The 24,320-nt window shown below is 47.8% G+C and overlaps 1 protein-coding gene across 1 annotated transcript in view; it reads right to left on the bottom strand.

Moving 5' to 3' along the window:
* PKDCC (protein kinase domain containing, cytoplasmic) overlaps nucleotides 1-17,978 on the bottom strand; it is a 36,201-nt gene extending 18,223 nt beyond the window's left edge. Inside the window, exons 1-2 of the mRNA XM_041413619.1 lie at nucleotides 16,589-17,978; nucleotides 2,519-2,641 (exon numbers count right to left, since the gene is read on the bottom strand). Coding sequence (XP_041269553.1) covers nucleotides 2,519-2,641; nucleotides 16,589-17,251 — 786 coding nt within the window. The 5' untranslated portion in view covers nucleotides 17,252-17,978. The remainder of the gene's footprint in view (nucleotides 1-2,518; nucleotides 2,642-16,588) is intronic.
* Nucleotides 17,979-24,320: the final 6,342 nt, after the last annotated feature.

Genomic DNA, 24,320 nt, shown 5'->3' with positions numbered 1-24,320 from the left:
AATTCCCAGGAAGAAGAGCTCCACAGGTCCAGTGTAACCCTGCACCATGCCTCAGGATAAGTGTATATGTCTGTCTGCCTTGATGGGTCTGCCGTGGTGGACTCTTATGCACCACTTTGAGGCTGAGGTGGGAGCTCTGTGCTGATGTTTCACTTTTTCACTGCAGATTAGAAACTTGAGTAACTCTTATGAGGCAGCAGCCCTGATGAACATTGAATTCAGCCCCCTTACCAAAGTCCTGTTTTCAATTCATGCATTCCTTTAGAGTCGACTATGTAACCTATTAATCCAAAGGTAGCAGTAACATGAACACAGTTAAATACTGGAATTTTTATTTTATGAATTAAATAAATAACAGGTCATATTCAGTTTATCAAGTTTTTTACTGTTTATGTATAATCTTTGTTTTCTATTAAAAGACAATGTTAAGGGTATGTGCATTGAAGTAGTCAAATCCAAATTCTGTCTAGGGGCTTAAACAATACACTCAAGGGTGCACCCCAACACATCCTTGATAAGAAAGCTGAGCACAGCTGAAGTTATCCCTCACAGACCCTTCACTTGTGGGATATTAGAACCATCTAATTCTTCTACCTAATCCTTCTCCTGGTTGACCAGACAAAAACATTTTTCTCTTACTTGCAGGATACCATATTTCATATGGAGATGTTTGTAGGTGCATACAAGTGTGGCTATGGGATGCTAAACTCAACCACCCTTACCTCCCCTTGGAAGGACACAGAACTCATGTCTGTGTTATCCTGCAATACACTGTAGACAAAAAGCCCATCCAGCCAAAGCTAATATATAATATAACTATCTTCACATGCCAACAAACCCAGAATTTAGCTTGAACAAACCCACAGGTTGTCATCCAAAATTATTGCCTTTTCTCAAATGCCAGAAAGCCCCCTGCTCCTGCACCAGCAACCTCTGTGCTCAACCCCAACAGGCTCTGCCATGCAGACCTGCTGCAGGCTGGGACTGCAAATGCCCCCTTACAACAAGCTTCAAGCACAGAGGTGAAGGCTTTGCTCTGTGTCACACACTTCTGGCTTACGCAGCTTACTGCTGAGTCCATCCACACAAGGAAATTATCAATTGTAGGAATAACCTCATGGATTTATGCAGTCATTTTCAGGACTGGACCACAAACAAGTCTCACATATCAAGAAGACAATTCTATTTCCTTCTTTCTGTGTTAGTTGCACCCTAGACAAAGGAATGAGCATGATATTATTTAGGACTTCATTACAGTAGTCACAGGAATGTTTCACCTGTAATTCTACCTCTGTGAAGGTCTTCATCTTCATCTAACACTCCTTTATCTTTCTTTGCAACTGCTTACTCAGAAATATCCACACTGGAAAGAAATTTCTTTGTTTATTACCCATCATCTCACATACCTCTTGGTCATTTATTTTGTACATAATTGCTATCACAGTCCATTATTTGCATTCCCTGGATGAGATGAGCTAAAGGCAGGTGGTCCTGTTTTGGGAACCTTGCTGAGTACCTCTGCTGCTTATCAAGACCACTCTTCTTTCAGGAAAAGGGAGCTGAACCTTAGTGCAGGCAACACACTTGCTCCAGCTGTATGAGTAAAATAAACTCTGCCAGGGAACATTCCTGGGCACAAAAACTTAATCCCACATGCACACTGGCTAGCATGGTCTCTGGCCAGGTCTGACCAGCACTGAGGCTGTTCTCCAGTACTGTCCCCAAGCAGGATCCAGCAGGTCCGGGGACCACTTCCAACAGGTTCCAATCCTGCTCACAGCCTTCAGAGAGAGCAGGAATGCAACTGCACAGCCGTGGGCTGCACCTTGCTCTTTCCACCCAGAGTTCACTCAGGCATACTTTTAATTTTCTGGCACAGATGTAGCCAAGCAATCCAAATTGTTTCAGATGGAGACTGCTGCTGCCTTTCAATGTCCTAGGGAGTTAACCTCAGACAGCGACATCCCCATACACACCAAGCGAGACAGCTGTCTTGATCAAAGCATTGCTGCAGTCTGGCTTCATTTTGGACAAATTAAGTGTGACCTTCGTGCTCCTGGTAAATTGCCAGTGCGGTGGACAAACTTGGTTTGAGATTTGTGTACGTTTATTTCACTCTTTCCCCAGGAAAAAATTAACAGAGCAAGAAGCAGTAGAAAACAATTATAAAACAAACCTATGATAAGGATCAGGAGAGAAATGTAACATCCTTCTATTGTTTAAATCCCAGCTGCAGAGCCCAATGCCAAAACTCCTGGGCCTCAAGTAAGAAGTGTTTCAAGATATCATGTAAAGACCAAATAACTAGTTACAATTAGATAACATTGACAGACAAAATAACACAGCGTCTTAAACACTGCAGAAGGAGAGTGCTAAATACTGCTTCTAAACCAAGATGTAATCATATGCAAAACAAACATTTAATAAATGTGAATTGTGCTGAAGAGTACACAACCTCTGATATATAATATTATTTATTTCTTGCTCTAAAGATCCTTATGAAACTGCTGCTACTCACCCGAAATCTGTCTTCCCAGGAAGTCTGTAAAAGCTGAATCATCTCCAAAGGCGAGCCCAGTTCAGTGATGGTGGTCAGTGTGTCTGGGATGTCATTGCTGTCTTGGTAGCAATAGCCATAGAGCTGAGAACAACAGAACCAGGAAACATCAGTGCAGTGCACCTCGGCAGGTGGATTCCCAGAGGGGGCTGTGAGCAGTGCTTCTGGCAGGATTTGTCACCCTGCAGGGAACACAGACTGAAGGACTACATCCAGTGGACTACATCCAACCCACTCTGGACCAGTTTATGAAGAATTGCAATCCATAGGAAGGTCTCAGCACTAAAGGTGTTCAAGGAGGATTGTCCCCCATGGGAGGGACACCACCCTGGAGCAGGAGAAGACTCTCAGGAGTGCTCTCCTGAGGAGCAAAGAGCCACAGAAACAGCATATGGTTAACTGACCACAACCCTCATTCCCACTCCCCTGCACTGCTCAGGAAAGGAGGCAGGGAAGTCAGGAGGGAAATAGAGCCCAGGAAGGAGGGAGGAGTGGGTAGAACATGTTTTTAAGATTTGGTTTTATCTTTTATTACCCTACTACAATTTGATAAGCTAAATTAATTTTTCCCTGAGTTGAGTATTTCACCCACGACATTAATTGCTGAATGATTTCTCCCTCTCCTTAACTCAATTTATGAGCCTTTTAAAATATTTTCTCTCCCCTCTCCAGCTGAGGAGGGGAGTGAGAGAATGGCTCTCGTGGGTACCTTGCATCCAGATAGGGTCAAACCATGCCAAATATATAACAAAAAACAACAATAATAATAATTTCATATATCTATGAATGCAGAAACAGAAAACTATCTGAGGAAAGGTAGTTTAACCTATGCAATACCTGACTACATAATACTGATTTTATGTTTCAAAAATATTGTAAAATAGTATAAATTACATTTTCCACAGGATCATTGTTTGTGCCTTGAGTGGCAATGTGTATTTCAATGACACAGCACCTTGAAAAGCATTTGAAAAGCCAAGATTTATCTTTTCCCAGCCAGAAATTGCCTCTCACTATACCTGATGAATTTCTGTGTACAGTATAATTAAAGCAGGGCAAATACTCCAAAATACTATCTGCCAGTAGCTTCTACAATTTAAAAGCATTTAAATGCCAATTTCAGCCATACTCCAGCTTCTTCTTTTATCTGCTTTCCAAGGATTTTTGAATGATTTCCACTTGCACAAATAATTGCACTAGAAGAATATTTAAAGACTGTGGAGGAGAGACTGTCTTGCTTTATATGGAGTGGGACAATGTCTGACAGGCTGGGGGACAGGCTTTTATGAACTCCCTGCCAAGCCCTGGCAGAGAAGATATTAAATGAGCCAGATAAGGATCTGATCACAACTTTCCAGCCAGAACAGCATGCACATGAAATAAAATTAAATGTAATCTCTGCCCCCAGTCAAATAAAACACACAGTAAAAGGTTTGATGTGAAAATGCAGGATTAAAAAAAAATTCCCTGTTGCTACTCCTCTCCTGCCTTGCCTTGAGAAATTTGATTTTTCAAACCTCTTTTAGTTTTAAAAAGCTCAAGGAAGATGACAGGGAGTTCCTCAGTGCTGAGAGCATTCAGATGTGGCCCTGCAGAGGAAGCCAGGCTTAGGCAGCCAGGACAGGGACAGATCCCAAATCATGAGGAAAACAGAGTGCCATGGCCAGAGGGAGCGGCTGAGGCTGCACACAGCCCCTGCGAGCAGATTCCAGCATCCAGCACATTCTTAGAGCTTGTGACCTCCCCAGGCAGAAAAGCAAAGACCAAGCTAAAGTCAGCAAATATGGGATTTGTTATGAGCCATGCTGCTAGTTTTGACTGTAGCTGTCTACATTTAAAGGAAAAAGGGGTGCCAAAAAATGTAAAAGAGTAAACAATTTTTCTTTTTGGTGTAAAAATGGCACTGTACTTCAAAACAACTGCTTAAACATGGACATTAACCTAAACAAAAAAAAAAAAAAAGAGCTAAAAGATTTTATTTTAAAACAAGCCAAAAAGAGGATTTGTGATAGATGCCAACATGAACATTTGAAGTAGGAAAACAGACCGTTGCCTTTACTGCCACAACCATGACGAAGACACTAACAGCAATAATTTCTCCATCTAGAGCCATTCAGACCACCCTTGGGTTTGTTCCTTATCATCTGTGACACCACTTCTGTGCAGTTTATTGCCAGGAGTTATATCTTAGAGGATCACATCAGCACAACTGTTTAAGCAAACCAAAAGTTGATTTGAATGAAAACATTTACTATAATATATATTATTTTCTCAGGGAAGGTTGGATTCTGCAGTCCTTACCAGCTTCTTCCCACCTCTCCTGTGTGTGGGCACACTACAGAGATAGGCTGAAGCTTGGCAGATTTGAAAACCCTCACTTCTGAGTCTCAAAATCTAGCATCTGTTTCTGTATCATCTGCAGAATTCAGTTCTTGTCTCTAGCACAGTAATACTATCCACTGGGAAAAAAGCCATAAGGGAAATTAGCAAGCAATCCAGACTGGGAAATGACAGTATTGCAGTAACAGTTGGTTCACAGTAACACTGAAGACAAAAAAGGTACCAGCCTCCATCAGACATTATCAACATTTGTGAAAACAACTCTGGTAATAGAAACAGAGAAGACAAACACCATTATCTATTCCTTTTGATTATACAAACATAATACATATATATATTTACACCAAAAAACATTGAAAAATTAGTCTTACTATCTATTTATGTGCATACAATCACAGGAGTGAAATTCATTACAGTACCTATTTTTGTCTATTGTATCTTGATCCATGAATGTCAATAGTAGTAGCAGTAAGTTAGGTTTGCTTTCAGCTCAAATTTTGCCCACAATTCTTTCATTTTAGTGTCCAGTTTGTACCTTGGCAAAAGTCTTCACTGCCCAAGTATCTGACTATATCTATAAACTAACCTGAGCTTTTTATTGCTTTTATTTAAGTGAAACCTCTCCAGATACAGTGTTACTACATAATTATATAGAGATATAAGAGCAAGAAGTCTGAGATATAAAGGATTTATTGGGCCACATTTATACTTCTCTAAATGAACTACTGAAACTAAATGCAAAAATGCACATGTAATTACATGGCCATATTTGTATGTGCAATTACCATGATTACAAACTGGGCAAGTCCCAACAGCCAGTTAAGCATCTGAAATGGTTACATTCATCCTCTGCTGATGAACCACCACCCAACACACAGATGTTACGAAGTATAGAATATATATAGATGCAAAATATTCCCAGGCAGCAATACTGAGGCCTTCCATTTTAAAAGCTGACTTACACAACACAAGAAACAAGTACAAGGGTACTACCCAAAACATTTTTTTAAACTTCCTTTTGCTTTTGTCCAATCCATTTTAAGGTCAGAAATGAGACAGAATGGTTTGTATTCCCAGACAGTGAAGTAAGAAACAGATAGCTGGTGCATACAATAACAAGAAAAATAACCACACGGGGAAACTGAATATAGCTGGAAGCAAAAGATGAGCCAAAATATCTCCTCTATCTGAAATTCTATTAGGTCGGACATCATTCTCAGCGTCACAAAGCTACACTTCAGACATATTGAAGAGTGATGGTTTTCATACGCTTTTTCAGTATGGTTCCAATTAAATGAATGGAAAGAAATACAATCCCACATCTTTTTGCTATCTCGAGTCACTGCATTTAAATGCCACCCCAATATATTTTTGTGTAGAATCTAATAGCAAACAGTCACGATACTGGGATGCCTTTCTGTCTGTTTAGAAAAATGTATGCCAGATACGAAATGTTGACCTGTTCTCACATCATGTGTCATAATTCATTTATTTCAAGTAGCCCCGTTTACCAAATTATTCCCTCGCCATTTGGATTTTCTGGGTTGTAAAGGCTCAGTCTTGCATTAGTCTTTCTGCACCCAAAATTCCTGCTGACTCCCAACAGTTTTTAGGTACTTTGGGCATACAGGGTCAGCCCCTGTGAAAGTTATATTGCATTGCAGGAGCCCGTGTCCCTACAGCTGGCCAGTTCACCTCCCTTTACAATTCCCTTTTACTACAAATTATGGGGACAGAGGTGCCCCTTTCAGAGGAGCTGGGGCAGCAGAGGAGGGCAAAAGCAGAGGTCAGCCTCTACACAAAAGCCAACAAGCTTACTGAATAAAAACACAAAAAAAAGAAGCTTATTCAGCTGTCATCAGCAGGATAAGTCTGTGCAAACTATGAGCCCTCCTGCACTGGTGTAGACACCACAGCTGGACTTTCCAAAAAATAAATGTCAAACCAGAACCATTGCCAAAGTGTTACATTTCCTTTGTGGAGGTTGCTCAGTCACAAACAGTAGGACCCACCTTTTCCAAACAGGTCTCCAACCACTTTCCCCAGCTGGGGCTCTGCTGGCTCAGCTCGACTGCCAGGCTGGGGCAGGACTGCTGGAGGGCAAAATGCCTCTGCACAGATCATACCATTTCCCTAAAAACTACAACACGTTGTGAATATTCTTCTTTCTCTCCAACCACAAAAACTGGCAATTTCCCCCTTTTTGCTTTAATGAACATGAGATTTCTGTGAGTCCTGGAAAGTGAACTTCAAGCACACTGCTACCAGCTGTAATATAAGTGACAGGCTCAACTGCATTACACCAGAAGTAAATTTCAGAAACCTAACTCTCTTCTCTTTCAATTTGGACTACTATTCTCTTTTAATTTTGACTACAGTAGGATCCAACTTCTGCCCACAATAGAAAAGTGCAATGAAATACAATCTCACATGTATGAAGAGTGACAGTAGTCAACACTTGACACAGCCTTTCTTTTGAGAAATACATGGGGACAGAGTTGCTTAATCAAAACTGGTTGTGCCGAGATTGTATTTTGTAGTGTTTTGGTGCCCTGGGGAAATAAAAAGCTCCTACTGGCCTTTTGATGAGCCATTTGCTTAAGCTGCTACGGTTCAAAACCAAAACAGCATATTTTAGAAGCTCTTGCCACTTTATTGCTAGGTTAATGTAATATTTCTAGGCAATCAGTCCTTAGATTCACCTTTCATCCTAGAATCTTTCAGACAGTACATCCCTGCAAGAGCAGAAATCCCCAGCACAGCTTGATACAGCTACGACTTACCAATACATATTTTGAGACATTTCTGTCACTTTAAGGTTTATTAATCACTTGTGTTTTAAAAATTTCCCCTCATTGCTGATGGTACATACATCTATAAATATACATACATATATACATATTTTAAGCACATATATACACATATTTTTGTATATTTGACATATATGTATATTCCTGTTCTGATCTCTAACATATACACACAATATTTGCATGTGTATTTTTAAATGTTTCATATTTTTTTAAAATACATACTAAATATTCTTATATATTGCCAATCAGCCCAAAAGCACATGGAAACCTGTAACATGCAGGGAACCTGGAAAATGCAGGGAACTCAATGCCTAAATTTACTAAAGATTGATCCAATGCCAACTTTCCTGATATAGAATATATCAAGATGGCACATGAGAAGTAAATTTATTTTCTCCCATTGAAATCCATCAATCAAGCCCTGCAAATGCTGAGTTTCACTGGATAAAGACTCACACAGAACATCCCCAGCACCATGCAGAACTTTTGAGAGTGGGACCCTAACTGTGTTCTGACAGCTGTGAGGTGGTGTTTTGTCTGCTGGATTTTGGAACCAAGAGAAAGTAGTGGGTAATTCAAATATTAAACTCTAAATTCACAGTTCTGCCTAGGCTTTATTTATAAATGTATTATTATGATTAGCACTAAACTCCAGGAGAACTAAAAGGTAGAAGAATCTCATTCCTGGCACTATTACTAAACATGTTACTAAACATTTTCCTTAATAGAAAAATTGGAATGTAGTACTCAGAAACAGAACACTATGTGTATTTACCCATATCTGTTGCTATATCCATAAAGGTCCACAGATATCTCCATATATTTTAGAGGTATATGTGTGTATACATATCCATACATACCTACTGCTCTGACACATATTATGTTGGCTATAATCTTATGATTTAGTAACGTTATCTCCCTTTTACTCTCCCTGCTTTCCTTATACTCTGAAGTGGAAAATTCTTCTACTAAAAACATTTACAGCTCTTTTAATTTGCATTGCACTGCACAAGCTCAAGGCACAACCCTGCAAATATTTAGTCACTCAAGCAGCCTACTCTTGTAAAGCCTTCCAGGGAAGACAAATGGATCACTCATACAACCAGGATTTCAATGGAAACAGGCTGATATCACTGGAGGCATAGTTCATTATCTTGTAAATAGCCAGATCAGAAGCTCCCCTGACCTCCATTCACGGCACTCAGTTCCTCTGCACCACAAGTTTAACCCTTTGTCATGACATGATTTTGCATTACAAAACTGTCAAATAACCTCTGTGCATCACATGTTCAGAAATGCTTGTCTTGGATTCATTATAATATAAATTTTATAATATATATACATCTGTATAATTTTTATTTCTTAGGTATGAGTAATTTTGAACTTTATCATGGCAAGCTTTAAAATAAGCTTGGAGTCTATCTGCAGCTTCACAGTCCAAGAAAAAGGCAAGCCTATCCAAACTAACTTGTTCCAAATTTGGCCTAAAACAATATAAAATACCCATGTCTGGTGTCTGTTACCCAAACTGAGCAGTTCAGCTGAGTGCAATGAAAAATAAAAGTCCTTTAAAATTAGTCAAGAGTCAATATTAGTATTAGCAGAGTGCCTGTGAGAACCAGTTCTAGTCAAGCTTTTCATGGCCATTACTCAAATGAAAAATGGCAACAGAAGTTAGGTATCATGGGGAATCTACCTGAACCATCAGATGACTGTGTTGACACAAAAATCCATACAAAATATCTCTTAAAAAGACCTTCTTGAATATTTGACACAATATGCCAAATTTGACATTACTTCACAAACCAGGTCTGCAACACTTCCAAGAACAGCCTGAGCTGATGCCTGAATCCACCAACACTGTGTCCATGCAGAGAGCAGAAAAGACAGAGGAGCAGAGCTATGCCAGCCCTGGTGTCCCCTTCCAGGGGTCCTCTCCTCCTCCCTGGCCAAGCACCACATCCCTGCCTGCCCTTCCAGAACACGGCTGCAACTAGAAGACAGAGCATGTGCAAAAGGGGCAGAATGATACAATTCAGGGATAGGATTGGATAGGATATTTCAGCTGGTCAGTTGGAAGGAACAGGAAATCATGTAGTCCAACTTCCTGGCCATTTCAGGGATGACTAAAAGTTAAAGGATGTTATTGAGGGTATTGTTCAAATGCTTCCTTTACACTCACAGGCTTAGGCATTGGCCGCCTCTCGAGGGAGTGTGTTCCAGGGTTTGACCACCCTTCTTAGTGTCAGGTCTCAACCTTCCCCACTGCAGCTTCGAACAATTCCCACGTGCCTTATCACTGGGATAAGAGACCAGGGAGAAGAGATTTACCTAGCTATCCCACGCTGGTGGGCAGGGGGAATGAAAGGATAAGTTACAAAAACCATGTGCTTCCCTCTGCAATTCTCTCTTGGTCATAACTAATTCCAGGCTGGGATATTGATGGCCCAGAATGATCTTGTTCATTCATTGTTGCTCCCATGAAAAACGGCAAGCAGCAAGGGAAAACTTGATCATACCCACAGCATCCTGTGGTGATCTCTGCAAGCCACTGAGCAGAAGAAGTAGTGCTGGGCTCTCCTCAAAGAAGCTGGATGAGGTTGCAAGTCATCAACTCCCATAAAGGAGGCAGAAATTCAAACCAGTCTTCTGGAGTGATTTACGTGGCACATAAAACTGAGAAACAACCATAGAAATCATTCAACAAATGATTGGGATTAGTTTTATGAATGCTACTTTTAAAAGGAGGGACAATGTAGCCCTTCTAACTTATGTGATGACATGTGCCTTATGGAAAGTCATTCCTGCCAGCAGCTTTGCAAGTTCAAGAGCCTCTGCCATCCCTAGGAATTCAATGGGAAAAAAAATACTTTTTGGTGACTCCAGCATCAAGATGTGCAGCTTGCCTTCCAGGGACAGGAACAGTTAAGAGTGGGTTTGCAATTGTATCAGCTCTATGCTTCCAGCAGCTCTGCAGTTCTTGTTAACAGATCCTTTCTTCACTCTTAAAAGTGCAGGATAACATCTGGGCCTTTTGGGAAGCAGTCTCACAATAAAGAAGCACTTTGTATAATTCTTCTTTCCTCGCCAAACCGCATCTGTCTGCTCTCCCTGCCCTTCTCTGCTCCATCCCGAGCTCCTTGGGGCTGTGGGGACATCTGTTAGCAGCAGCGGGCTGTCTCTGCCGAGCCATCAGTAGGTGGCACTGCCTGCTTTTTTCTCTCACCACATGAATGTCCACCCCCAACACCACTAACCATCTCGAAGGGTGCCCAGGAGAGCTAAATACCTCATCTCCTTCAGGTTCACTTACAATAATGTCAAGCAATGGATTGACTGGGGCAAAGGAGCCACTCCATTCACGGCTCCCCAGGCAGTGGTGGTGGCAGCAGTTTCCAAAGGAAGGAGGTGGCCAGCAAGAGGTGCCAACCTCCGCTGCCACTGACAAGATATGACAGGCTCATCTGTCTGGGAGCTGAGGTTCCTCTGATCCCAACACCAGTTAAACAGCCCCTATCAGCCTGGTCTTGCACCACGTGGTGGCCTCACTTCTCTTTAATGAACTTGTCCCAAGAGCAGCTCAACTGAGGTAATTTAGAAAAACACTCCCAGTCTAACATGACCTTCCTAAATGCAGCAGTCCTGTATCTGGGGTGCATAGGCAGAGCCCATCCAGCTCCAGCCTCAAAGGTTAATTCTCTTTAGGCACTTGTTTTTGAAATATTTGATCCCCAAGAACTTGGAACCTCTGCTGCCCCATCCAAAAATTAAGAATGACAAATTCTCCATGTAGACTCCTACCAGCTGCTATCAGCAAGTGCAGCACTTTCCTCAGGTCAGTAGTTCCCCGAGTCCTGATGGCCAGGCTCCAGTCAGACAAGGATAAGACTCGTTGTCAGGAATCCTGCACCACTGCCACCACAAAAGCGATTCAATGCCCACCCGCTGGCAACAGGGAAGAGGTCCCTGAGTAGCTATTTCCACAACAGCACAATCTCCCCTTCCCCCCTGCCTTCTGTGAAAACAACAGTAGATTCCTGCAAGAGGGATGGTGAAGGACCAGACCTTCAAGACTCCATACAATCCCTATGCAAATAAGTTTGCACTGGAAATTAATTGTATATTGACTCTCTTCACAATTGGAAAGATTGTCTACTTCCACCTGGAATAAGCAAACCATACACAAAGCTTTATTATTTTAATTCTCACATTAAAATTAAAATTGCCCTATCCTGTTGGCTATGCATATGTATAGGGAAACCATCAGAGTAAAAAAATCTCTTAATTATCACATGTAAAGGAAAGAAAATCCTGTTTAAAAGGGTATTTAAAAATATTGTGATCGGCTAGCACATCTTAAGTCTACTTGTCAGCAGTAAGTGATGTATTATTTGCAGTCTATTTTAATCAACTAATTTTGCAAGAGACAAATATTCTCCCTGTAAATCACGACCATCTTTAAAAAATCAGGTACAAATACAATAGAGCTAACTGGCCCAATTCATACAGAAACTGCTTTGATATTTGGATGGTGACTTTTCTAGTGCAGATGCCATCTCAGTATTTCAACTACACACTTTAACTTCACACTAAAGCTAAATAAGCCAAATGAACTGGCCTCGTCTGGGCGGCCAGCAAGCCATTGGTGCTGTTAGTAGCTAAGTGTCTTCCACCAGCATCAGACAAAGCCAACCCTTATTCCTGAGCTTCTGTGTGTGTTTTTATAAAGAGAGTGGTAGCTTCTTCTTAAATGAATCATTGTGAACTCACACTGAAAGTGCTGATAAATAGTTGTCACAGAAATAAGCTTGCACATTTCCAAACGTCTGCAGTTTCAGACCTTCCCTCCCTTCTCTTCAGCAATGCAAAGACGAAAAATGGCACCACCCTTAATTCTGATACTTCAGGGCTATAATTACATTATTACAGTAAATCAAACATTGCCTTTGTGTCACTACAATTGTGCTCGTTGTCTGAAATTAACTGCAAATGGTTTGATTTTCTTTTCTTCCTCATATATGGACAGGGAGGAATTAAAGCACTCTAAATCATCTCCCCCACTAAAATGCTCAGAAAGCCAGGATTCAGACAGCAGCATTTGAACTCTGCAAGAAAAGAAATCGCAGCACGGAGTGAAAGGAAGAGATCGAGCACTGCATTCGACAGAGCGACTGCAAAGCAATTAGCGGCCCGCTAAATCCTCTGTTACAACAAATCAGTGACCCAGTTCCCCCTCTTCCCCAATGCCCTTCATTATAAAATCAACTTTAATGAACTACCCCTCTCTTCGCCACGCCAAAGCAAATACGTTTCCACCGCAGCCTGCACCTGCCCTTCCCAGCGGCTGCCGCTCCAGGGAGCCTGGGGCAGCCCCAGACGGCGGGGGCAAGGGGGAGTGCCGGCCCAGCGCTGGCCCTTCGTGCAAGTGACGGAGCAGAGCGTGGAAATAAAAACAGGAAGGCAAGCTGCCTTCGCCTCAGCATTGCCTAATGTGAAACCACTCTCCCTCTTGCTAGTTTTCCGTGTTTCTTTTGCCAGACTTGATTCACCACATCTGCCAGAGCTGACACATCTGGCTCCTTCCCCAGGCGGAGGGCACGGTGGATATGTCAGCATGTTGTCTAAAGGCACTGGTACTTTCTGGAAAGAACTCTTTTCCCCTCTATCATATATCGTACAACAATCAAGTCTTTTTAAAAGGATGGCAAAAAAAAAAAAAAAAAAAAAAAAAAGCTGATTTTGACAAGAGACAGGCCAGAATGAGAACTGCTGAGACAGTAAAGAACAAGCCTGTTATCTTACAAACTACACTTCAGGCTGTCAGCTGCCAGAGATTTACAGGAAAACCCCCCTTCCTAGGACTGAACCGACACGAAACTTTATTTTCAGCAAAAGAAACTCATGAACTTACTCACCGCCACCAGTCCCTGACCGGGGCCGGGGATACCCGGGAGCGGCCGGGAGGGTTCCAGCTGAGGCAGGGCGGCTGCCGGCCGTCTGCGTGGCCGCGTCCCTGGGATCGCTCCCTCCCACGCCCGCGGCGTGGGGAGGCGGAGGAAGAGCTCCCGCTCTCCGCAAGCGGCCCCGCTTCGCCTTCAGCCCGGGCGGTCTCCAAGGAGCGCCCCGGTGAGCGCCGCCGCCCGGCTCCATCCCTCCCGGCTCCCCCGCCTGCCCCAGCAGGGGCTGTTCGCCAGCCCTGCCCTCCCAGGCACGGCAGGGTGACAGGAGGGTGGCACGTCCTTCCTGCTATTTATAGCAGCCGGCTCGTATTTGGGTATGCCCGGAACCGCCGGGGAGGGGGGAAAAGGAGCAAAACAGAGGTAAGAAGCAAAGGCAGGGAAGCTCCCGGGCCTCGCTGGCCCAAAAGATGTGGCATAGTGCCTTTGGCGTCTGTAGCCAGTGCGGTCCTCCCCCTCCAATGGGAGCTGAAAGGCCTGTCAAAAGCCAGAGGAAGGAGGAGACGCTGACTTTTGAACTGATTCCTCTGCCTCGGCAGCAAACCCTAGACAGTGAATTCTAAGCCCGGGGCCGGCTTTTGCTGAAAAGAAGTTAAAAATCATGGATCCTGTCCTGTGTGAAATTTTAACAGAGGCATAACCAATATATTTCATGTTATTCCCTGGTGCCCCATTTTCCACATCAGTTCCACAACTCCTGCGTGACACCGGAGACTTGCTCCTGGCCCACAGCGCTGTCCCGACAGAGTCCAGACAGTGCCTGTCAGGTCGATATTTACCGTCTCCTTTCAAGGTAATGCCTTATCACGCTGACTCAGGCCGCAGCACCCTGGCCCCGTGCGCCCCCACAACGCGGTGCATTAAACAACAAAGGGGGGACGTCCGGGGCCGCGGGGGTCTCCTCCCGGCCCGGCAGCCCCGCTGGGGCTGATACAGCAGGAGGGCAGGCAAAAGGAAACACAATGACAAAATCGGAACGAATCTGAAAACATGTTTCTGCTTTAAGTGTAATCTATTTTTAAATGGGGTGGCATGTAACTATGAAGCCCTACCTAACAGACGGGATTTCTGCCCACGAGAGCATTTTCCCAGCACGGAGGCTGGGCGTGTTTCTCCTGGCGCTGGTGGAAGTGCCTGCTCATCCTCCAGCTCCTCCTGCCCCGGCCCCCCCCACCATGGGACACCGTGCATCTCGCCTGCACTTCCCTCCTTCAGAGTCCACCTGACATCCCAGACCAGAGAAATGAATTACTGTGGTTCCTCCACATCATCCCGAACCGGAGAAGTGAATTCCTGCGGCTCCTCCAAGGTTTGCTGTGGGGGGAAGCGGGGCACCGGGTAACTTCGGCAGCGCTGCCAGAGACCCCCCACCCACACCTGCGGGGACAGACAGCACACCCCACTTCTTTTCATGAGAGGGATGGCTCCAAATTAATGCCAAATTAGTCCCTCCAGAGAAAAAAAACACACATGAGTAAAACAGGAAAGAAATGCTAGTGCCTACCAAAATGACTCAACTTTAAAAAACACACACTGGCCAACTCACACTAAGAAAAAAAAAAAATCAAGACAAAACCAATCTTGGGGGGAAAAAATCCCCTCAGAGCAACCAGTAACGATGGCTGCACCCAAGCATGGCTCTCCCAAACAGAATTCATCACAGCTTAAGAGGAACAACTAATATCCTTCCTAGGAGTGTAGGGTTTTGTAGTTTGTAAGACGTTGTTCTTCCTATGAATTATAGTTAAGACCTGGCCCCACATAGGAAAGGGAAGGATGGAAGGAAGGAAGGAAGGAAGGAAGGAAGGAAGGAATCTATTTTCTTGTGGATAAATCATGACTAGCCTTTCTTTGAACAGTTTATGAAACTCGAGAGCTTTGATCGCTGGGATCTGAAGTTCTCGTGGGGGAGCTGGTACTCCTGCTGCAGCAGCTGAAGAAGAAACATAACTCCTTTACCCGATTCAGTTCAAAAAGCACCTACTGTGAGACCGTCTGGTCTTAACGTTCATTTTTTATTCTACTGCAACGCTCATGCTATGCGAAACGCAATAGGAATTTCCATACCAGCATTTACATCCAAATGGACCCGCTGAGATTCATGCTGATGTGTAACAGCCCTACAATGCAGCCCCTTCTGGCAAGTGCCGCGGTGCCGGCGCACCGGCCAGCAGGACTCCCACCCGGCCTGTCCTGGGTGAACCCCCTGGGCTGACCCGTGTGCCGGGGCTGCGCGGATCCAGCTGAGCCCGCCAGGAGTCCCAGCAGAGGCTGCCAGGGGTGATCCCACTGCTGTCTTCTCTCCGGGGGTACCGGAGCCAGCGGCGCTTGCATTCAAGCCGGCCTTTATTTCCCGCTATTCGGGGGGTGTTTATGGATTTCCGAGTCCTTCCTCAACCTCTCCCTCGCCCCTTTCCTCACCTCAGTATTCCTTTTGTTTACGAGGAAGCGGGATCAGAGCACAAGCCGCAGGGCCGACTGCCGCGGGGGGATGCCGGGCAGGAGGGGGAACGCATCCCGCACCACTCCCGGCCTTGCCTCGGGCTCGGCGCGCCGCGCCGGGGCGATTCACTTGTCGCCGGGGGGTGAGCACCGCGGCTGCCAGCTTTGGAAAGCGCCCATCGACGCGCCTTCCCGCTGACACGCGACGGGGACGGGAGGTACTGAACCGCCGTGCCGGGGACAGGGACATCTGCCCCGGCGACCGCGACCCGCACCGTGCCTGCCGAAGGGGGTGCGGCTGCCCACGGAACAGGGGACGGGGGTGTGTGTGCGAACTCTCGGGAGCTCCCCGGCCGCTCCCCGCGCACGCCGGGAGTGGCGGCGGTAGCTCCGACAGGTTGCCCGCGGTACAACTGAGAGCGCCGGGGAAAAGCAGCGCGACCCACCCGCCCCGGCGGGGCTCCGCGGCCGGACGCGCGTACCTGCAGGACGTTGGCGTGGCGCAGCCGCTGCAGCAGGATCATTTCTTTGACGATCTTGTAGGCGGCTAGGCGGTAGCAGTCCCCCAGGGCGGAGAACTGCCGCACGCAGTGGGCGATGTCGTGCCCGCCGAAGTCCACCGCCTTCAGGGCCACGGCCAGCGTGCGGTTGAGCACCGCCTTGTAGACCGCCTTGGTGTAGCCCGAGCCCAGGTACTGCACGCCGCTGACATCGCGGATGTCGCGGCAGCCCAGCAGCGGCGGCTCCAGCGAGAGTTCGGCCGAGGCGCCGGCCCACGGCCCCGCCGCCGCTCGGCCCCGCGGCCCCTGCGGCCGCGGCTGCTCCGCCGAGGTGCGCGGCGGCGCCAGGTCCATCAGGCGCCGCTCCCGCGGCCGCAGCGGCCGCCGCCCCGCCGCCGCCGCCCGGTGCTGCCGGTAGCGCAGCACCTCCTCGTAGCGCTCGCGGATCTGCCGCGCCAGGGCGGCCTGGCCGCCGCCGATCTCCTCCTCCGGCGGGTAGAGGGGGGCGCCGGGCGGGGAGGGGGGCAGCTCGTCGCGGGGCGGCGGCGGGTGCTCGGAGCCGGGGATGAACAGGAGGTTGAGCAGGGTGCCCAGGAGGAAGGCGAGGCAGCAGCCGGCCGCCACCGCTGTCTTCCTGCGCCTCATCGCCACTTCGCTGACGGCTTGTCCAGCCTTTCGGGCTTCTCTCCTCTCTCCCCTTCCCCGGGAACCAGCTCCGAGGCTTTTTTTTTTTTCTCCTTTTTTTCTCCCCCCTTTTTTTTCCCCCTCCCGGCTATGCCGGCGGCAAAACGGCCCAGGGCGCTCAGCCGGAGCTCAGCCCCTTACGACGCGCCCGCATGACACTTGCCTCCCTGCTTTTAAGGCTCTGAAGCACTTATTATTAGCGGGACACGGGGCGGGCGGGGGGATCCCCGTCCCGCTGCCCCCGCCGACGCGCGCTGATTGACAGCCCGGCCCTTCCCGCGGCCCGGCCGAGCAGCAGGGGGGCCTGGGAAACGTAGTCCCCCGCAGAAGCCCCGCCGGCCGCCGACGAGCCCGGGAGCCAGGACTACATCTCCCAGGCTCGGCCGAGCCCCCCGGCGGGGAAGGAGCGGAGAGGGGCGGGACGGGCGGGCGGACCCCCCCCGACGGGCGCTACCGGGCAGGGCGGGCCCTGGGCGCTGCCGCCGGGCGGGGAGGGAGCTGGGTGACTGTGGCTCTTCCCACGCGTGGCCGCGCAGCCCGGGGAAATCGCGCCGGCAGCGGTTTGGGCGGGATACCCTTATCCCCCTCCCCGGCAGCCAAGGAGTTTGGGGGGTGTGTTGTACGAGCATCCACGTACCACCACAGACCCACACAAAGGAGAGGTACAGATGTCTTTTCCACGCCAAAATAAAGCGAAAGGAGGCGGCTGCAACCCGGAGCTGTGGGTTCGTCATTCGGAGTGAAAATTGCAGCGGTCGCGCCCCCTCCAGCCGCGGCACAGCGCGGAGGAGAGCAGAGAGGGGATGGGGCTGCGTGTCACCCACGGGAAAGAACAGCCACAAATCACGGGCTCGGCAGGGGGTAGCCCCTGCCCCGTTGGAAATGTGAATTGCAGGGGTAAGCGCTAATGACATGGTTATCCATCAAGCCCACATTACGATGCTGTTAGCAACTAATTAACAAATACAATCAGCCCGCGAAACTTCCACAAAGGAGAGACCGTCAACAAGAGAAAAGCCGTAAAGAGTCAGGCGAGGCAAAGTTCACCACAATAGAAGTGGGAAATCATTTCCAATAAGGGAAAGGGACGAGACATTTCGGTAATACACATCGCAGAGACCGTAGGGGGAAAAAAACAACACAAAAAAAAAAAAAAAAAATCCCAAAACAGCAGTCACAGTTCCCGGGAACTAGCGATCAGTGATCGTCAGCCTTTCCTCCAGCACTGACAAAAAACGCAGCTCGGGGTAACTCAGCCCTCAGACTCCGCCCGTCCGCTGTCGGCACCCAGACCCGCGGGGAAGTGCCCGGGGACCGGAGGCAGCGGCGAGACGGGGAGGAGGCAGCCTCGGCAGGGGATATGGAGACCGACCGTCCCTCCCAGCAGCCTCGGAGCCTTTCTGCCGCCGCTTCCCGAGAGCCCTCCGCAGGCACCGGGAGCACGGCCCACCCGCGTCCCCGCACACGGGGCGGGCAGAGGCTCGGACTGCGGCCGGACCAGGCGCCCCTTGCCCGAGATCCTCCCGAGCCTGGCACCAACCACCGCAGGAAAGTGACGGCAGGGAGCGTAATCACCAATTAAAATAAAAATAACAATTGTAGGAAGGGGGGGGGCTGTCTGCCCCCGAAGGGACAGCAGGCTCCCTAGCGCCCAGTCCAGCCTCCGCGGGCGCGCCGCTCCCGCATCCCGCTGCGCGCTGCCCCGCGGTACTTGCTCCGCCCGCCGGGGCGGTGCCACCTGCCTCCCCGCGGGTGAGGACCAGGGCTCGGGAGGAAGCTTTTATGGATGGGGTGGGTTTTTGGGTTGGTTGGGGGTTAGGGTCTTCTTTTGTTTATTTTTGGGGTTGGGGTTTTTTTGCTTTCCTTCATCGTTTCTGTTCTTACCTATCGGGAGCAGCGTTTTACCCACCAGAGGCAGCCAATTCCCGCTGCGATAAGTGGGATTTTCACGGGTGGAGAGGACGGGTAGCAGGCCGTTTTTATGGGTTTCTTTCCAAAGTAAAGGCGTTCATAACGGCAGGAAATGAATTTCCAAAGATGTTGTGACACCTGCAGCCCTCCCTGTTTTGAGCGGGACACCCCCCCCCCAGCCCCCGCAGGCGACGGGAGGTTCGGGTTGCCTTCCCGCGGTAGGTGCGGGAAATCTGAAGGCACCGGACCTCCCCCGCTACGGAGCCCTTCCTCCATCGGCCCCTGGCAGGGCAGAGGGCTCCTGGAGAGACTCGGTGCATTATTACCCAGGCGATCAGCCCATGCCCAGCGCTGCAGGCCAAGCCAGCGCTCAGGGGCCAGCGATGCGCTCTTCCCTCTGCCCGCCGTCCTGCGCGTCCTCCGGGGAAATCACGGCGATTTGTCCGTGCCTTTGAAACATGCACGCTCGGCTGGATTTACGGCTTTGTTGATACGAGCCAACACTTTTTATTATTGCACAGATAAGAGTCAGAATATAGCCGCGATCAGTCGGAGCGGTTGTGCAAGCCCATAGAGGCGGCGGCCCTGGGATGGTTAGGAGCCAGTGGTGTGAGCTCTGCGGAATACTGTTTACGGGCCAGACCGGGGGTGACCCGAGGCCAGCGGGCTCATGGAGCGAGGAGCCGGCTTCTCCGAGAGGCCGTGCCCGCCACGAGAGCAGAGTGTAGTCTTGGGGATGCTGCATCCCCGCGGGGACAGCTGAAGGCCCCGGCAGGGCCAGCGCGGAGAGAAGAGAGATCTTGCTTTGCTGTTCACCTCGCATGGTACCCGCTGCCCCGCGGGTTTGGAGGAGCTGCACATCTCCCCGAGGCGAGGGCAGTGCCCGCGTTTCTTGCATGGAAGAAGAGGGTCCGCAGCGACACGGGGGTTCTCCCGTGAGCGTCCCCGGGCGCCCCGGAGGTTGTGCACCCGGCGTGTTTGTGCAGTTTACAGGAACACAACCGGACTGCAAAACAGATGCTCCGTAACAGCGGGTCACCTGTTTTTCACATCATGCTCGGTCTCAAAGCCGGTTTTCTTCATTATATCCTTCCCTACAGATACCATGAAATACATCACTCATTTAGACATGGGAGCCGGCCTCTGGAGGACGACTTGCGTGGAGCACTTTGATGTTGAGAGACAGATTTCAAAAGATAGAAAGCTCCTTCGATGTTTCTAATTACCCCGCGCCCGGGGCCTGCCACTGATTAGGACGGCGGTGCGGGGGTGATGCCGAGGCGGACGGCCCGCGGGGGCACGGCCCGGCTCGGCCCGGCTCGGCCCGGCTGCGCGGGGAGGGGCGATCCACCTCCTCCGTCCGCCGGCCAGGGAGAACGACACGGGTGCATCAGCAGAGCTCCGCTAAAGCCAAGAGCGAGCCGTGGCCCCAGCCCGTGCTGGCGTGAGACGGGGCAGCAGCCTTTGCTGCATGCCCAGCGCCTCCCCGCCGCCGGAGGAGGTTTGGGAGCAGGCGGGATCTGCTCCCGCAGCCAAGGCCGTTTTGCAAGAGACTGCGCTGAAAGCATTACAGCCCTTACTAACACTTCTGCTCACATGCGAGCCTTTTATCTCGGCAGCGCTGTTGGAAAAGCTGAATCACCGCGGAGAAAGTGAGGACTGAGGGGTATTTTTTCATATGCAACAAGCTGCTCTTTATTTAATCCTCACAGCCCCTATTTCTATCAATATTCCTAGAACTGAGAGATCAAACACGGAAAAATTAAAACCATGCTACCATACTAAATAAGATTAAGATCGTGGCAATACATTGGCTGCTCCTTGGGGAAATAATTTTGTTGCTGCAGGAGTCATGGCCATCCTGCAGGCAAAGCTTGTGTTTCAGGAATGGCTGATGGGAAAGACAGTTGGGAGTTGCCTCCAAACCCAGCCAGGATCCACCTCAAATGCCCATGCTCCTGTGCCCTTCTGCTCCCAGCCCACTTCCTTGGGCATTACTTCTCTACGGAGTCAAAGAAATTTGCTATGCTGAGCCCCATTATCCCTGTTTTGCTCTCACCAGCAGGCATCTTCAAGTGAGTCCCAGTGTTGGTCTCAAGGGATTTTGACTCCAGACCCCAAAAAAAGAAGTCCCACATTTTCAAGCATAGGTAGCTTCAAGATCTCACTTTAAAAAGACACAAATGGAAGCTTGCAGCTGGAATAATTGAGTTTCTGCTGAGGAAGCTTATTCTTTCAGAACTGTCCCGTGCTCACATGATTCCTCTTTGACACTTAAGGAATTAATTCTATTTTAAATTTTAGATTACATCATAACTTTTTGAATTCCTGGCCATCTATTCTGGCTGCTTATGTGGAAGAAGAGTTTCTTGTAAAGTCCATCCTCAGACATGAGCCCAGAAGCCTCTTGAAAACAGAGTCTATGGACTGTGTGCCTTTCCGCTGAGGGGTCTTCCATGGCCAACCTCTCCTTCATTCCCTGCTTTGCCAAGGACTTGTCGGCTTTCAGGGAAGGGTGGAAAGCCTCTCTTTCCTCAGGGATGTGGGGCCAGCAGTGGACCCTTGCACATGTACATTTTGTAGCCTTCTTTAAGTTTTCATACAATCGCTATAGTGTTTTACAGGATCTTTTTTTCTGATGTTCTTTCTTTTCTCTGAGGAAACATACTCCCTTGATATTTGAAGCAAGCTGAGATGCAGCCAATTGTATTAGATCTGTCTGGAGCAAAAATGCATAATGAAACGCTGGACGTGTGGTATGAGTCCAAAATAAATGGTCACTAGCAGAGCCAGCAAAAACCTACGAGCTCAGATAGCCTGCGAAAAAAGAAAAGCTTGAATTTTACCTGCAGTGCTCTGCATTTTTCCAAAGGGGAAAAATGTACTTTGGAGTTTAGAGAGCTTGGGAAGAGACGCTGGGGTACTGAGCCTTTTTCATTACATTTGTGAATTGTGATGATTCTTGCATTTTTCATGAATACAGCATGTGTAAGTGGGAGAAAGTGTTTTATCTCCTAACCTGTTATTCTCAAAGCACAGCAGTTCGGGTTTTATGTGCCAGATGTCTGTGTGTCCTGACTCTTCAGGCGGTTGGGATTAAAGCTTCCCTGTATCAGAGAGGTGTTATAAGGATAACTCCGTTAATGTATGTGGAAATCTGGTACTGAAGCGATAAAGACCCTGTAAATATTTACACAGACAGACGAGCTCATGGAAATTTTACATTATTAGCTTAACTTCATTACAAGGAAGTAGTTGAGAAAGTCAGCAGTATATTACATTCACTTTTTTTTTTTTTTTAATTAAACATTGACAACACATCTGGTGCTGCTTCAAGCCACTAGATTTAGAGGGTCACTCTTTAAAATATTTTACAATCTGCGGGGAAATATCAAGTCTCAGGCAAAAGAGAAAAAGAAACATAGCTGCTATAAGAATAAATCTTGCCAGTCAGATCTTTTACACTTTTAAGAGTTAATAAAATAGTGAGTAAAGAACAACCAGAGAAAATAATTTATTTGGACATTCAAAAGCCTTTTGATAAACACCCATGCAAGAAACTGTTAAGGAAACCTGGTAACCACAAAGTGAGAGGTAAAGTCCTGTCATGGATTAAAATCTGGTTATAAATGGGTGTGGAATAAGTGGCCAATTCTAGTAGGGAAAGAGATTAATAATGAGGTGCCCTAGAGAGTGAGACTCAGACCAATATTGTTTAATGCTTTATTAATAACCTGGGGGTGAATAGTGAAGTGGCAAAAGTTGATGTCAATAGAAAAATACTTAGCTTAGGTCAGGAGCAACTCCAGAAGAATTTACTAAAATGGCAGGACCATATGCAGAAGTACGAGGGCAGCTTGGGAAGTGCCTTCAAAACCTACAGCAGCTCTCTTGCTCCTTCTGGCACATGGGAGAAGGTAAAAAAAAGCTGGGGATAGGTAGTCAGAGGACAGGCAGGCGTTTCCAAGCATATCAAGTACTCTTTGACTATGTTCGGTTACTCTTTTCAGCTCCCCTAGTTAGTTCTGCCAGGAGGAAAGAGTGAGCTCCCACATGGCCCCTCTACCAGTCTCTGAGTAGAATCTCCAAAAGCTCCTCCAGTAATTGTTTAAAAAAAACCATTGTGAGTTTTTTTGGCTGATCATTTCCTAAGGACATGACAAAAATTCTGGCATCACCTCTCACAGACATATTAAAAATTATGTGTTCAGTCTGAATGGAATGACATGGTAACAAACCTAAAGTCCACTTAATCTGAGGATGTAAGCTCCTGAGTGGTGCCTGGCACCTGGAAAAACAAAACCTGCCAGCACAGCTGGGGTGCAAATATCTATGTGAACATAGTGGTCTCTTTATCTGGTGCATAAAATAAGGGTAAAGACACCAGCAGCTACCTGGACAACTGTGAGAATTGTTTAGAGGAGTTGTTTACTCTGCGGCTTCTTCTTCCCACTGATTTCTGTGTGGCTGTGTCTTCACTGAGCTGTGCTGATGTGAAATGTAGCACCCTGCGTGGGCACAGGCCTGGGCTCACACTGCCAGGTCTGTGTTTGAGCCTGCTACACTCCTCTTGGAGCTCTGTATGGCGATCCATGGCACCTTCTGTCACCTCAGTGCTGCCAGTCCTCAGTCCCAACCCTTCTGTCTCCACAGTGCCACCAAACACAGCGCAGGCTTTTGAAGGTAATGGCATTCATGGAAGTTCAAACGGCTGCTTTTCACAGGGATTTAGTATTGTTTTGTTTTTACCCAGTGGGCCATTTCCAAGGATACTATTCTGGAAAAGAAAGCAACTCATAAAGAAAGATTTTTTAAAATCCTCTCGATATGGCTTGTAAAGTATTTTGAAGTACCAGCAACAAAAGAAATTATTTTTAAATCCCCTCTTTCATTTGATGATTTATATTACATTAGAACTGCCTTGTGTCCCCAGTGTTGGAACCCCAGAGGAGTAGGTGAGGCTCAATACTCAAGAGGAACTGGAAGGCATCACACCCCAGGTGCGAAGTCCACATGCACACGGGAAGTGACATACCTCTGATCCTGCAACACCCAGGAGACACCCCAAGGCTCTCCCTCCCCTCTCAGTGAATTACACTGCCTTGCCTTATCCCCACGT

The sequence above is a fragment of the Onychostruthus taczanowskii genome, unplaced genomic scaffold, assembly GCF_017590055.1.
Source record: "Onychostruthus taczanowskii isolate IOZ18803 unplaced genomic scaffold, ASM1759005v1 scaffold42, whole genome shotgun sequence".
NCBI lineage: Eukaryota > Metazoa > Chordata > Aves > Passeriformes > Passeridae > Onychostruthus > Onychostruthus taczanowskii.
The sequence above is the reverse complement of the archived record's forward strand: the minus strand, read 5'-3'. Positions and strand labels throughout refer to the sequence as shown.